The 14,246-nt window shown below is 35.3% G+C and overlaps 4 protein-coding genes across 5 annotated transcripts in view; all 4 read right to left on the bottom strand.

Annotated features, from left to right (window-relative positions):
• Positions 1-14,246, bottom strand: part of LOC142549125 (uncharacterized) — a 46,657-nt gene that overhangs the window by 31,591 nt on the left and 820 nt on the right. The window contains exon 2 of the mRNA XM_075657910.1: positions 14,058-14,116. The gene's annotated coding sequence lies outside the window, so the exon portion shown is untranslated. The remainder of the gene's footprint in view (positions 1-14,057; positions 14,117-14,246) is intronic.
• Positions 2,719-5,161, bottom strand: LOC142549124 (uncharacterized). 2 transcript variants are annotated; one of them, XM_075657908.1, is made up of 7 exons: positions 5,008-5,161; positions 4,546-4,763; positions 4,280-4,456; positions 3,976-4,200; positions 3,652-3,780; positions 2,956-3,176; positions 2,719-2,872 (listed from the first exon to the last, which is right to left on the bottom strand). In XM_075657908.1, exons 1-7 carry the CDS (start codon positions 5,129-5,131, stop codon positions 2,800-2,802), a joined length of 1,167 nt encoding a protein of 388 aa, XP_075514023.1. In that variant the 5' UTR covers positions 5,132-5,161; the 3' UTR covers positions 2,719-2,799. The 2 variants fall into 2 exon arrangements, with proteins under 2 accessions (XP_075514023.1, XP_075514024.1); XM_075657909.1 differs by having other exon boundaries at positions 2,719-3,176; positions 3,648-3,780.
• LOC142549127 (uncharacterized) lies at positions 7,615-8,791 on the bottom strand. The gene is made up of 4 exons (XM_075657917.1): positions 8,662-8,791; positions 8,357-8,562; positions 8,072-8,194; positions 7,615-7,979 (listed from the first exon to the last, which is right to left on the bottom strand). Exons 1-4 carry the CDS (start codon positions 8,662-8,664, stop codon positions 7,970-7,972), a joined length of 342 nt encoding a protein of 113 aa, XP_075514032.1. The 5' UTR covers positions 8,665-8,791; the 3' UTR covers positions 7,615-7,969.
• On the bottom strand, positions 9,687-10,441 carry LOC142549126 (uncharacterized). The gene is made up of 3 exons (XM_075657916.1): positions 10,378-10,441; positions 9,978-10,298; positions 9,687-9,898 (listed from the first exon to the last, which is right to left on the bottom strand). The coding sequence occupies exons 1-3, from the start codon at positions 10,426-10,428 to the stop codon at positions 9,848-9,850; spliced, it is 423 nt and encodes a 140-aa protein (XP_075514031.1). The 5' UTR covers positions 10,429-10,441; the 3' UTR covers positions 9,687-9,847.

Raw genomic sequence — 14,246 nt, 5'->3', positions numbered from 1 at the left:
TTAAAGGTAACTAGGAAAGTAAAAGCATCCGGTTAAAATTGTAGTCAATTTACATTAAAGAGAATAATAATCAAATAACATTGTAAATAAAAAATTGCAGATCATTGATTGTCAAAAAATATTGTAATAATTGAATTTTGTAATAAAATATATGTATTATTGAGAGAATATGACAAAAAACAAAAGAAAAAATATGATAAAAAATATATGAGAAAATTTTAGTAGTCCAAATCTTTTTTTAAAATTAAAAAAATATGTTTTTTTCCTAATTAGTTATAAATGCTAATTAACACAAATTGTCAAAATTTACAATACTATTATCATTATCTTTTGTTGAGTTAACTAATTTTATTTCAAATTATAATTACTTCAACAAATGTTTCCCACGTGCAACGCACGTACATTATTTCTAGATATATACATATATATATATATATATATATATACACTTTTAAAAATAACCTAGCATCATTTAAAAATAAAACCATCAACTATATTTGAAAATCAAAGGAAATAATTTTAGAACATAAAATCATCAAACATTTGTAAATCCTAACTTAGCAATATTGCTAAAACTAACAACATCTCAAAAACCACTCAAAAGCATAATCAAAGTCGTAAATATATCTTTAACATAAACTTAAAATCATAAATCATAAACATAAGTGCGGAAAACTACTAGCGTTAGTCCTCGGATTATGTGCACTTTTAGTCCAGTTAGATCAACCATCAAGACCTCCACTACCATCGATATCATATTCACCTTGCATCGATCACACTTAGCGAGTCTAAAGACACAACATACCATATTCTTGATAACAAATAATACATATACAGATCACATGCAACAGTGAAAATACTTTTACTTAAAATAACATTTCATAATCATGCATAAACTTAAACATTTTCATATCATCGTAAATATATTAATATCCATCATAAACATATACGTATTCTTTTTTTTTTCGTTGAATTCAGAACGTTAATTGTGACTTTCGTATTCGTATTAGGGGTCAATAGATTCATCTACATGTAACCACAGTACTGGGCGGCGGGGACATCAGCGACACTCTCACCCGTCAACTGAACTTGGACCTTATGTATTCACATATCATCGTATTCGCATTAGTCACAATTACTTCACAACCTTCAACATGTCATATTTCCATCACTTTATAAAAATTAAGGCATGCATATATCATTTTTCTTTTAAAACCAAGCATGCAACATATCTTTTAGCGTCAACATTATATCATAAAAATTTAAAATAATCATTTTATCATATAAAACAGCATTCAGAGCACTGCCATGACATTTACTATTTTCTAGGTGTAAAATGACTGTTTTACCCATATACGTAAAATTCCTCGAATTTGACTTTTCCTTAATTTCATCGACTTTAGACCATCCCAATAATTATTTAAGCTTAGATTATATTTCCCATAATTTTATTTAGCTTAAATTCTAGACTTTCTAATTATTATTTAATTATTAATTTGCGGAGTGTTAAATTCCCGAATTAATTCAAACTGAAATATAAAATTACCAAATTTTAAACATAAACTTTTTATATTTAATTATCCGTCGTGACCCACTGATTTGACCTCCGTTGAACCATGTTTCAAACCCTAGCCAACTAAACCCTAGTTTCGAACCAACCTAGCATACCTCGAACCATCTTACGTTTTCATCGAGCCATGCCCGAACTAGCCCGAGCCATCTTCGGACCAGACATCCCTAGACCGTTATGAACCCACTGGACCCCTAGGACTCGACCCTAGCCCAAACCGAAGCCATCAATGTGAGCCATGCTCTGCGGCCGAGAATCATACAAGCACTAGGACTCTTCAAAACCTGCTAGGTCTCTAACCACCGAGCCAGCCCATGACCCAGACCCTTGTGCACCCTCTCAGGACCCTAGAGACCTAGCCTACCCATCCCTAATCCCCTGGCCGAGCCACAAGTCCCAAGCACAGCAGCTGCTCCTCGCGCGGCTTGTCTCGTAGGACTCCTTCCCAGCCACTGCTCTCGAGTCCTAGCATGGCTAGGACTCCTCTCCTGACCCAACCATAACACAGCACAGCCCTGGTTGCACCCAAGCCGAGCCACGCATGGTTAACCCTTGAAATCGAACCCTATGACATAAACGTGCACCAGCTTGGTTCTAGCGTGTTCTTATTTCATGTGCAGCATATTAAGTGCATCCTAGGACTCTTAACTCGTGTAAAAACATGGCCCTACGATCCTATAACATGGCAGACCCTTCATGTGTACATAAATCATGTTTTGGATCAAAAACCATGCTTCAAAACACTTGTTTATGCATAAAACAAAATAAATAAAAGAATAACTTGTTTTTCATGCAAAACATAATTAAATACATATTAGGGTGTAATAGATGAGAAAAGAAAGAATTATGACGTGCTTTTGCGTATATTACGCACGAAAAACGGTTTGCGATGAGAAGAACGTCGACAGGGAGACGAGGGATGCTGATTTTCTCTCAAAACCCAAGTGACCTTCCCTTGAATTTTCGTGTATGTCTGCTGTTGGTGGTTGCCAAGAGGAGTCCTTGTGTGTGAGGAGTGGTGTGCGTGAGTTGTGAGGTTAGTTTTAAAAGTTTAGAGCTCATTAGTCAAGTAATAATAGGTCCATTAAGCCTTTTAGTAAATATTTAAAATATTTTATTTAAGAAAGTTCGTGAAAATAATAAATGTGAAACAAGATTGTCTTTCATACATTCTGGTGGGGACAAAATACAGATCAGACATGTTCTTGGTATTATTCACACTATGAGACTCAATAAACGACAAACTCCAAGAGCAGCCATGATTCTGAAATGTCTCGAATATTCGCTCTGAAATTTCCTTTTCTGGAAAGGCGCACACACAATATCAACCATTCACATTCATAAGCACATTAAAGCATTCAGCCAAAACCCGTTACTTAGAAAACCTGTGCCGGTCATGGGCAGAAGAATAGTCGATATTTGGACCGTGAGGGATGATTCCAAATGGATTGATGGTCGGCTGGCTTCCATAATAATGCTTTTTAATGTGGGCCATGTGAACTGTGCCGCTGACTCCAGGGATTTGAAATATGTCTTTGGTGAAGTTGAAGATATTCGGATACTCTCGTAATAACTTCTTGTTGCATTTGAAGTGAACAGCATAGACCTGCAAAGGGAAAAACAGGATCATAACAGTGTCCTACTTCGATTCAAGGACTAAACCCAAGAAACATATTTCACCACTTTACTACAGTAAAATATATCAATGTACAGGAATTGAAACAAGACTACCATCAAGGCCACGCCTTTACTGAGTCTGGGTACGAGTGCAAGACCGAATCTTGCCACTGATAAACATATACATATTACAAGGAATTCACATTGTATCAAGCAGCTGTTGCTTTTCCGTTGTCATTGTTTCTATGCAAGTAAAATCAGAATGGAAGTACCATACATCCACTTATGATTCATGATTTCAAAGGAACATTTTACACGGTTAACGCAGCACATAGCCAAGACACTCTTCTATGAGGATCAATTGACTGGGATCATTGGCAGTTTCAATGATATCTAAGTAGAAGTATTTTAACGTCACTTGTTCATCTCCAAAAAGCAGTTTTTCTTGAAATCATAAGTCTTACCTCATCAAATCTTATGAGGGTCACAAACAAGCGTATATCTGCTTCGGTCAGTGCATCTCCACAGAGATATCGCTGCTTACTCAATATCTGCTCACATTTATCTAAAGCTTCATATAATTTCGTCACAGCCTGCAAAACAGTGAAGAGCGAGACAGAATTCAGACAATTCCCGAAAGAAGCGAGATTAATTTGGCCACAACAGAGGGAAGCATTTGTGGTGGAGCTGGTGTGGGTGGGTGTTTTGGGGTGGGGTGGGGTGTGTGGGGGGGTGGGGGGGGGGGGGGGTTGTGGGGACTCTTGATCACCATGCTTATGACAATTTACCACATCGTAAGGTTCCTGCTTCTTAGCAAATCCGCATTTATAGACCCCGTTATTAATCTCATCATATATCAAATCATTCACTTCATTGATTTGCGGTTGCAAGTGGGGAGGATAAAGGTCCAGCAATGCATTTTCAGCAATATCATTGAATTCTGTATTGAACATGCGGATTATCTCCGAGCTCTCATTGTTGACAATTGTCTTGAGTTTCTTATCCCAAAGAACCTGGCAGAATGTTACGTAATACTTGGATATAGGAGAGGGGTAGAAATAAAAATTTACCACCAAAAGTAGCAGCACTAACCGGGACCGTATATTTTCCCGAGTAATTCGTACTTGCAAGTTCATACAGATCTCTTATACTTTTTGCACCATTCAAAGGGTCTGGATCGGCTCCAGGTTCCTCGGAATTTGAAGCAGGAAAAAGCCATCCCATGTGCTCATCGGTATCCTTTGTCCTTCCCCACTGGGGTTTGACAGACTGGTAGAGAAGCATGAGGAGTCTATGAGGAAACAAAATGGAGAGTAACCCTTTTGGAAAGACTTTGAAAGTTGTCGGGGTAGACTTACCGTAAAAGAGATGGCTTTGTCAAGCCCTTTGATTTTCAGGCACGCAAGACACCTGGATGCCCAGGGACAGGCGTACGATACATACAAATGATACCTCCCGGCCTCTGCGGGAAAAGAGGAATTGGGATCCCTGCAAATGAAATTACGGAAAGCGGAAGGACTCCTCACAAACGCACCACTTGCAGACGTCTCATCCAGAGCAGAACGAGTCATCGGAACTGAGGATTGCATCGCACTTAAACATCAGTATTATTATGCACCCTTTTTAGTTACACCAATACAGCTTTCATATACAATTTCAACCAACAAGGGCAGGCAGGCAAGCAAGCACTGGCATATATCTAGTTTTCAATCATGAAATAACCATAAAAAAAAAAAAATAAGACAGTCAGAAACACGATCAAAGTGTTCGGATTGGTTACAAGAAATTAACACACTAAATGAAAAACAAAAAAACCCAACCTTGAAGGAAAATCGTCGGAGACAAAAATCGGATTAGTGGTGTGCGGCACTTCAAATATGAAGAGACTCTCTTGAGATCTTGGAGAATGGGCCAGTAAATTCCCGAAACACCCATTTTTAACATTTTAGATTTTAGATTTAGATTAGATTTGAAATGAAATGGCAGCCTTCCGTCCAATAAGAGGGTTACGTGACATTTACAATTTTGATAAGGCCCAACTTGGTTTTTAAGTATTTTTATTGTTTTATAGAATTTAAGGCTGCATGTAAAATAAATTAATAATTAGTATGTAAAATGATAAAAAAAAAATTGATTATGATAGAAATGTAATATATGATGTAAAATAATATTATGTTTGGTATGTTTTTTAAGTATGAGATAATTTAGAATTTTATGATTAAATAACAAAATTGTCTTTTTTTTTATTTTTTCTTCTTTACTCCGGCGGCGGGTGGTCGGCGGCGGCAGGGCAACGGCGGTGGTCCGACGGCCGGCGGATGGTCGACGGCGGCAGAGCATCGGCGGTTTTATCTTACTCACATAGTATTTCAGGGACTTCTTCATAAAATGCCTAGATTCCATCTTTTCCCATATTTTTCCTGCACAACAACCAACACAAGGTGAGAAAAGACCACATGAATAATTTATTAACAAAATGGGTGAAATACGGACTCAACCTAATAAACTAATGCACAAATAGACTAAAAATGACATAATAAAAAGTGCAAAAACAATAACTATCAACTGGAACCATACTAACCTTTGATCGCCTTCGAGCAAAACATGTCACAAGACACAACAAAAAAAACGAAAATTAAAATTATTTCAATGGCGATATCGTGATTCATGTTCATGCCTCAATGAATCTCTGACATACTTCCCATCAATCAAATTGCAACAAAAATTATCACACCCTTGAAGTTTTCACACTACCTTTTTGCATTGAACATGACATGTGTGTGCTATATTATTTCTAGTAGCATGCATTTCAAGTATATCCATTCTAAAAAATTTCAAATTGACTCGATCAACATGTTGATATAAGCATCATTTTCACCAGGACTTCATTGGTGTATATCATAACTCAAGTGAGTGCTGCCAAATAAATATAGTATAATTAAAAGTAAGGGAGTACATTTCTCATTTTAAATTATGCACTATCAGATTTTGCATTTGATATTATTCTTCTACTCCATGCATTCCGCTCTTTTTAGCATAGAAATATGATTAATCACTTTATTTGTTTCTCTTCATCTTATGTCACCTTTTTTCCAAAAGTTCTTTTTTGCAAGAAAATTTTCTTTTCCAAGTGCAAATTTGATTTGCATACGTACTCCCTAGGATATATGTACTTTTCTTTTGGTTTCATTTATTTTAAGGGTATAATTATGAGGCTCGATGTAAGGATGAGTTTCATATGATTTCATGTTTTTAGGTAGATTCATCTCAATTCAAATTTCAAGAAAAATTGTCTAAGTCATTTTCATGCTGCTGGTAAGTACGTTGTTTCAAATGACATATATTTAAGTTCAACAAAAACCTCAGGCCTCTCAAATTCCTTACAAAAATTTTAATTTCTCTACTATTCACACAATTTTCTAATTCCAACATGCATGCTTAAATATATTCGTCATTCACATAAAAATATCATACTTCAACAACAAGGGTATCCTAAACTAATAAAGTGACCAAAATCAGTGAGCATGCAAAGGAAAAATCTTAAACCTTGGATAGGAGACCTCGCGCTAGGGCGGTAATATATTACCGCACAACTATGCCCATAAGAAGTTTCAATGATGCGGACATAATATGTCGCGCTAGGGCGGTAATTTTTTACCATCCTAGAGCGACTCAACAAGGAAAATGAAGAACACAAGGTTTCGCAAAGTGTTTTCTCACTTTTCATTTATTTTAGAAACATTGTTAGATTATTGTTTTTGATATTTTTCTATGATGAATTCTAGCTAAGTTTATTTTTGTTGGGATTTATGGGATCCTATCCCAAAACTTGGTTTATCTTAAATTACTACAACAAATATGAATTTCCGCAGCATGCAAATTGGTTTTTCACAGCGCACAGCGCACGCTGCGCAGTTAAAAGCTGTTGAAAGTCAGAAATATTGACAGCGAACAATGCCCGCTTTGAATAATGATATTGACAGCGGGCACTGTACGTCGTGGATACAAGAATCGATAGCGTGCATCGTACGTCGTGGATATACGAATCGACAGCGCGCACCGCACGCCGTGGATACAAGAATCGACAGCGCGCAACGCACATCGTAGATATAGAATTAACAGCGCACACCGCGCGTTGTGGCTAGAAGAATTGACAGCGCGCCGCACGCTGCAAATAATGGTATCTATAGTTCGCTTTATATGTCGTGGATACAAGAATCGACAACGCGCACCCCACGTTGTGGATAAGCATATCCACGGCGTATGTTTGCACGCCGTTAAAATCAATATGTACAAAAAATTCAAATTCATTCATAGTAACGAGAAATCAAGTTTTTATAATAAATTTAATGCAAATTTAAGTATAATCGAGACACAAAATTAATAAAAGTTACCAAAACAGAAGATCTCAAGATTCAAAACAAGATACAAAATCTGCCACAAAATAGCTAGAACATACCGCTGTTTAAATTTTCAATCCACAAAAATATGTAGAATCTATATCAATCACACAATACTACAAATTTAGATAACCACGCGATCGTGCTTCCAATTGCATCATCGAGAAACTACATTTCATCATTTGGTCGAATTAGATCACCTTCTCAACCAAAACCTTATCAACCCAAACTTTCCAACAAGATCTAATAAGAACAACATGATGCACTTTTGTGTTTGGATCTGTAGATGTAATTCGAGCTTCCGCAACAACTAATCCAGCAACAGACCAATGAAGCAACTTACATTTACTATTAGCATATATATCTCCACAACTCACATTCTTCAAATTTGACTGCAAATAAACAATACAAATTTATTAGTTTTACTGATTCCTATTTTGTAACAATCTTGTAGTTTAGAAACACATATTTTTAAGATAATTACCTGAGCTGTAGCAAGATGTTTTTTAACATTATCAAAATCACAACTTCTCTTTGCACCAATATTGATATCACTATTGCTACCAACTTCATTCCCAATACCGCTACCATTGCCACCACTAACAACCTAAGTTTACAAACAAATTGTGTCAAGCATGTCTTCATGATAAATCAAAAGCATTTAAATGTACAATATATCAAACTGATTTTATATGTTGTTTAATTACTAACCTGTTCTTGTTGATTTTGTTGTCTCATGCTTTGTAAAAACATGGACTTCATTTCTTACATTTCTTGTTGAAGATTATGCATCATATCTTGAAGTTGTTTAACAGCGTCATTTTGTTGTACATAAGCTCCAACTTTTGATGGTGTAACTCCAAAGCCCATCCCACGCACTCTACCCCGAGCTTCCTTGTAAAACACAAGGCTAATTGCATCATCAGCATTGTTAGTTGTGTTTTGAGATTCAGTTGGACATTCTTGTATTTGTTTCTGCAAATAACAAAGATAATTTCTGAGAAAATAACAAATTTAGGTTGGTCATTTTTTTATTAGGATCTGATGCAAATAAAAAAGACATAATTCTATAACCATTTTCTCTCCAGTAGCTTGAGTATTAGGTTCCCCATTTTTTTTCTTGTGCCCTTCAATCCATACTTGCGATCTTGTAATTTTTGTATCTCCCTGAGTTGTCTTCTCCTTAAATATAGCAATATATAAATTCAAAATATGTATATATATACCATTACTTATTACTTAAATTAGAAAATATTAAAAAAATAATATTTATCATAATATGAGTCAAATGAGCATAATCTCTTCGGCTCATTGTGTGAATGTGGTCTTGTTTTACCCTCATTACTCTAAATCTTGCACTCTTTTCCTGAGATATAACATAACCAAGATATTAATTACAAGTATTATTATGTTAATTGCTACAAAAAGAAGCAATGTATAACATATGAAAGTGTATACTGGTAAGACCAAGTTGGAAAGCATAATATATTGTGTGGATACAAACTTGGAGATCTAGAGTTCTGTGAAGCAATGCTAGAATTTGAGTACACATATTGAAAATAAAGGATGAAGCAATGCTAAAATTCAAGTAGTGGTTTCAAACGATAGAGAATAAATGTGACAAGAGAGAGAAGCATCTAAACAACAACAACATACAAGATTATTTATCATTACAGTTCAATGAATTAGGTAAGCCGAAAGAGATCACAAGACACAAAACAGTAGCGACAACCCTCAACAAAATCGCTTGACAGAAAGAATGAATCGCACCACTGCAGAAAGAATTTTCTACTGACAACCAAAAGTATGTTATAACATCGCATTTTTCCACTGCTAATATTTCTCACAGAAACTATTATGCATAAATATAGCTTCTACAGTAGATATAGCCTGTTATAACATCGCATCTATTTTCTAATTGTAGCAATTATGAAAGCATGTCAGTTAGCTTCTACAAATTGTCATATCATGAGACAAACAGGCATGAATAACGAGAATACGTCTTCCCACATCACATGGTCAAATCTGCGAATCACACGAGCTCGGCTTAGGCTCTTTATATTATTTCATACCTATGAGAAAAGTGAATTAATACTTACTTGAAAGGTAGGTGATAGTGTCCTCTTTACAAACAAGTCCCACTGATTTTGGTCCATAAATTCAGGCTTCAAAAGACTGAGATTTCGTGAAGCCACTCGACTTGTATTAGCTTCTCGTATAAGTATTTGCATTTTGGATTTTCTATCGCGCCACAATTTAGCTAACTTTTGAAAAGTTGATTTTTTTTCCAATCCTCAACTTTATAAGTTATCTGGACATAGAAACACAAAAATATTTCTACAACTTGTAATAAAAATTGAAATGAAATATTAAGTTACTGAAGATATTACCTGAAGACAACTCCACATCTTATTCTTCACTTCTTCATCTATGTCATTCCATCCATCCAATGTATATGGCACAAATTCCTTTATCATGCAACCTAGAAAAGAAGCGTATTTGACTGAATTATCTCCAATCGACTGACCTAACTCATTACGCTCCACCTCTTTGTGCTTGTCTTGACCACTAATCATTTTCAACTTTGATGCTCCCCGACCTTTTTTCTTATCAGTTTTGTTGTCATCAATCGGTTCTTTATCATGCAAATCTTGGGATGAATTAGCTGAATTGTTAGAGTTCATTCTTGATAACTTACTAGCTACGTGTTCCTGTAAAACGACAAAAAGAGGTATTGAAATATACAAGTGTACTTTATTAAAATAAACGATGTAAAATAGAAGATATCACCTGAATTTCATTTGTAGATGCTTTGCTACGTTTTTTGCCCATTTTGCTCATCTTTTCAATGCCATGTAATGACGTGATCAAACATGTAGTATGACGTGATCAAACATGTAGTATGACATGATACGTAGCTGAAAATAAACAAGCAAAAATTTATTGCAACAGTAAATAAAGAGTTGTATAACTTGCAAAGAACATATATCAATCAAAATAAATAACTATAAAATCTACAGCTGAAAATTTCAGTCATGTCTCAGTCACATCAGTTCCGTCACACTCATTCCTTGCATATGGTTCTTTCTCAGTAATGTTAATCTCAAGTCGGGATACATCAAGAGGTGTTGATGATGTTTAGGCATCCTTTTCAACCACATTCACGTTATGAATACCCCGAGGCGGTGCTTTTAGCAACACATACCAATTTGACTCATCATCGTCCCTAGAATAGAATACTTGCTTTGCTTGTGATGCCAAAATGAAAGGATCGCTTTCAAAAGTTTTTAGTCCTTGGTGTAAGTTGACGAGTGTAAAACCATCTTCAATTTTGACACCGGTTCCATGATTGACCCAATCACACCTAAAAACATGAACTTTGAAAGGATAGTAGTCTAGCAAAACAGTATCTCGTATAACTCCATAGTATGATAGTCTTCCTACTGTATGTGAATAATCATCAGTATTAGATTGACAAATAGTATCGGCTTCAACTGAAACACCACTATCTTCTATCGACCTTCCAACATCAATTGTATGGAACCGATGTCCATTTATAATATAACATATATAACTTGTAACATGCTTTCTTGGACCGTGAGCTAGCCATTGAATTCGGCCTGAAGAATTATCAAGAACATGTTTTTATAACCATTCAGCAAATGTTTCCATATGTTGCTTTTGTAACAACGTCTCATTACTTAACAAACGACAATCTATTTGTTTAAGCTCCTCAATGTGCATCCTATTTAAAATCATTGAAGGGAGATGTTAGAATATACGAGGTATGTAATAGATCGAGGATAATATAATCTGAAATTAACTATACTCAATGTAAGTAAGGTTCAACTTCTGCAGTATTGAACAACACATATCGATGTGCGGCTTGCAACACGTGGTCTTCTAAAATCTTTTCTTTCCCTTTAGAAATTGAGAGACCTTCCACTAATCCATTTTCCAAATCATCATTCCGATTAGAACGAACACCAATAATAGAAACCTTTTTTATGTAAGCACTACAAAATATCATTTGTTCTTCTGCGAGATAACACTCAGCTATGAAACCTTCTGGTCTTGCTCGGTTCTTCACAAACCCTTTCAATGTTTTCATAAATCTAAAACACAAAGCAAAATTCACATGAAAGAAGTATTGATAGGAAATTTATACCGTTTTATATATATAATCTGTCAAAAATATAAATCAATATTTATTACCTTCCAAATGGATACATCCAACGGAATTGGATTGGCCCACATTAGCGAGCCTCTCTTGCTAAATGAATTGACAAATGAACCGAGATGGTAAAGAAAGCAGGGTGGAAAATATCTTGCTAACATGCATAGAATTTCAGCAATATTCATCTCGAGTTGTTCTAAACGGTTCCTATATAGCACTCTTTGACATAATTCATTGTAAAATGCACCCAACAGATATATAGCATTACGCGAACCTTTCAGTAGAAGATTTCTCAATGCTACCGATAGCAATTGTTGCATTAGAACATGACAGTCATGAGATTTCAGCCCAATAAGCTTATGCTCTTATAAAGAAACACAGTTACCAATATTTGAGCTATAGCCATCGGGTAACTTTATTTTATTCAACCTAGAGCAAAATACATTCATTTCTTTTTTATACAATGTGTAGGGTGCAGCAGACAAGTGATATTTATTTTCTCCCTTTTTTTGAGGATGCAATTCTTCTCTAATTTTTAAATGCATCAAATCTTTGCGAGCATTCACACCATATTTGGATTTTTTCTTCAGGTTCAACAGTGTGCCTATGATATTCTCGCAGACATTCTTTTCAACATGCATCACATCTAAGTTATGACGTAGTAGGAGCCCCTAAAAGTAACCATCAACACGTTTCACAGTATTAGTTCAGAATATTTCTAACAATTTAAGATAAAAATAAAACATTTATATAAAAAATAATTAATAGAGTGCAAATAACTTACACTCCAATATGGTAAATCGAAAAAGATTGATTTTTTCTTCCACGTTTGTACTGGGTTAACTCTTTTGGAATATTCTGCTTCTTCCTTTTTTTTTCTTGAAGTATTGACAGTGTCACTCTTTTTCTTTTTACCCCAGTCATTTTTAATATCTTTCATTGCATTGAGAATTTCTAACTCATTCAAATGTCTCGCTTTTGTTCCCCTATCTTTTTTCCCATTAAACCACTTCTTTTTCTCACGAAATGGATGATTAGGGGAAAGAAATCTCCTGTAGCCCAAGTATGTAAAATTTCTACTATACATAAGTCAGAACGTATGTCTTCACCACATATTAAGCAACCGAGTTTCCCTTTTGTGGCACATCCAGCTAAGTTTCCATAAGCTGGAAAATCATTGATTGTCCACATCAAAATAACCTTCAGATTGAACATTGATTTGCTAAATGCAGCATATGTCTCCACACGTGTCCCACAACTCCTTCAAATCCTCCACAGGGGGTTCCAAGTATACATCTATATCATTTCCCTGGTTGCTTCGGACCTAGAATCAGTAATGTCAGCATAAGATTTTCCTTTGTCATGCACATCAATGGAGGAAGGTTATAATTGACCAAAGTAACGGGCCAACAGTTGTATCTGGAACTAAGGTCACAAAAAGGGTTGAATCCATCTGTTGCAAGACCAAGGCGGAGATTTCTAGGATCTGATGCAAAATTTGGCCACTTATGATTTATTGTATCCCAAGCTACTGAATCAACTAGATGACACATCATATGATCTTGACTTTTGTGGTTGGAGTGCCAAATCATATCGTATCTTCGGCCTTTTCTTTTGATTTAAACATATTTTTCAATCTTGGTATCACAGGAAAATAACGTAGCACCTTTTCAGAACTCTTTTACGAACTTTTGTGGTGACTTTGTCTACCTTCCATCTTAAAGAACCACACTTTGGACACGAGTCAAGATCTTTAAGATTCTTTCTAAATAGATAACAATCGTTTGGGCAAGCATGAATCTTCTCATATCCTAAGTCAAATGGTTTCAACAATTTTCTCATCGAGTAAACAGTTTCTGGAAGTGTATTTTTTTCTGGAATCATGTCAACTAAGATCTTATGGAGCTCATTGAAAAATAGATATATGTATTCATTATATTACATGTTTTAGATGAAAAATCATATATTAATGGATTTACAAAATAGATATATATGTATTCATGATATGTTGTCTACCAACCGTATTCAAGTCAGTACTCACTGCTGATGTGATATTCACTTAGTAAATATGATGAAACATATCAAAATATCACGTATTCTAGATGCATGTACGTAAGAACGATCTAAAATTTAATACCTAATCCATGCTACGACAAAATTACAACTGGTATAGCAAAAGGAATTGGATGACCAAAATGTCCATGTCAGTGATGTCACCATGTGTGTGGAAGTAGACTCGTGGAAAAATATTCAAAGCTATATTTCTTTAACTCACACAAAATTCAAAGCTCACCACGCTGCGCGAACCACAATATTAGAAGCCAGGGGAAACAGAAGTAGTCGAAGCCCAATCTGCAATTTATCAGTGTGGTGAGTAATAAATCACAATACCAAGCACCAATCGCATTAGTACATAAATAAAGATCAGTATCACTCAAAGAATAACAAATGCCGATAATCCAACTCGTTCTTCGCTCACACT

Source organism: Primulina tabacum, chromosome 6, assembly GCF_025594145.1.
Source record: "Primulina tabacum isolate GXHZ01 chromosome 6, ASM2559414v2, whole genome shotgun sequence".
Lineage (NCBI taxonomy): Eukaryota > Viridiplantae > Streptophyta > Magnoliopsida > Lamiales > Gesneriaceae > Primulina > Primulina tabacum.
The sequence above is the reverse complement of the archived record's forward strand: the minus strand, read 5'-3'. Positions and strand labels throughout refer to the sequence as shown.

Excerpts from the sequence above, each read along its gene's own strand:
- LOC142549124 (XM_075657908.1), bottom strand. The coding sequence starts at position 5,131 with ATGTTAAAAATGGGTGTTTCGGGAATTTACTGGCCCATTCTCCAAGAT. Across the intron at positions 4,764-5,007 it reads TCCGACGATTTTCCTTCAAG|TTCCGATGACTCGTTCTGCT; the intron begins GTTGGGTTTTTT and ends TGCAATCCTCAG. Across the intron at positions 2,873-2,955 it reads TCTGCCCATGACCGGCACAG|AAAAGGAAATTTCAGAGCGA; the intron begins GTTTTCTAAGTA and ends GCGCCTTTCCAG.
- LOC142549127 (XM_075657917.1), bottom strand. Across the intron at positions 8,195-8,356 it reads CATAATCTTCAACAAGAAAT|GTTGTTAGTGGTGGCAATGG; the intron begins GTAAGAAATGAA and ends TTGTAAACTTAG.
- LOC142549126 (XM_075657916.1), bottom strand. The coding sequence starts at position 10,428 with ATGAGCAAAATGGGCAAAAAACGTAGCAAAGCATCTACAAATGAAATT. Across the intron at positions 10,299-10,377 it reads CATCTACAAATGAAATTCAG|GAACACGTAGCTAGTAAGTT; the intron begins GTGATATCTTCT and ends GTCGTTTTACAG. Across the intron at positions 9,899-9,977 it reads AGATGTGGAGTTGTCTTCAG|ATAACTTATAAAGTTGAGGA; the intron begins GTAATATCTTCA and ends TTCTATGTCCAG.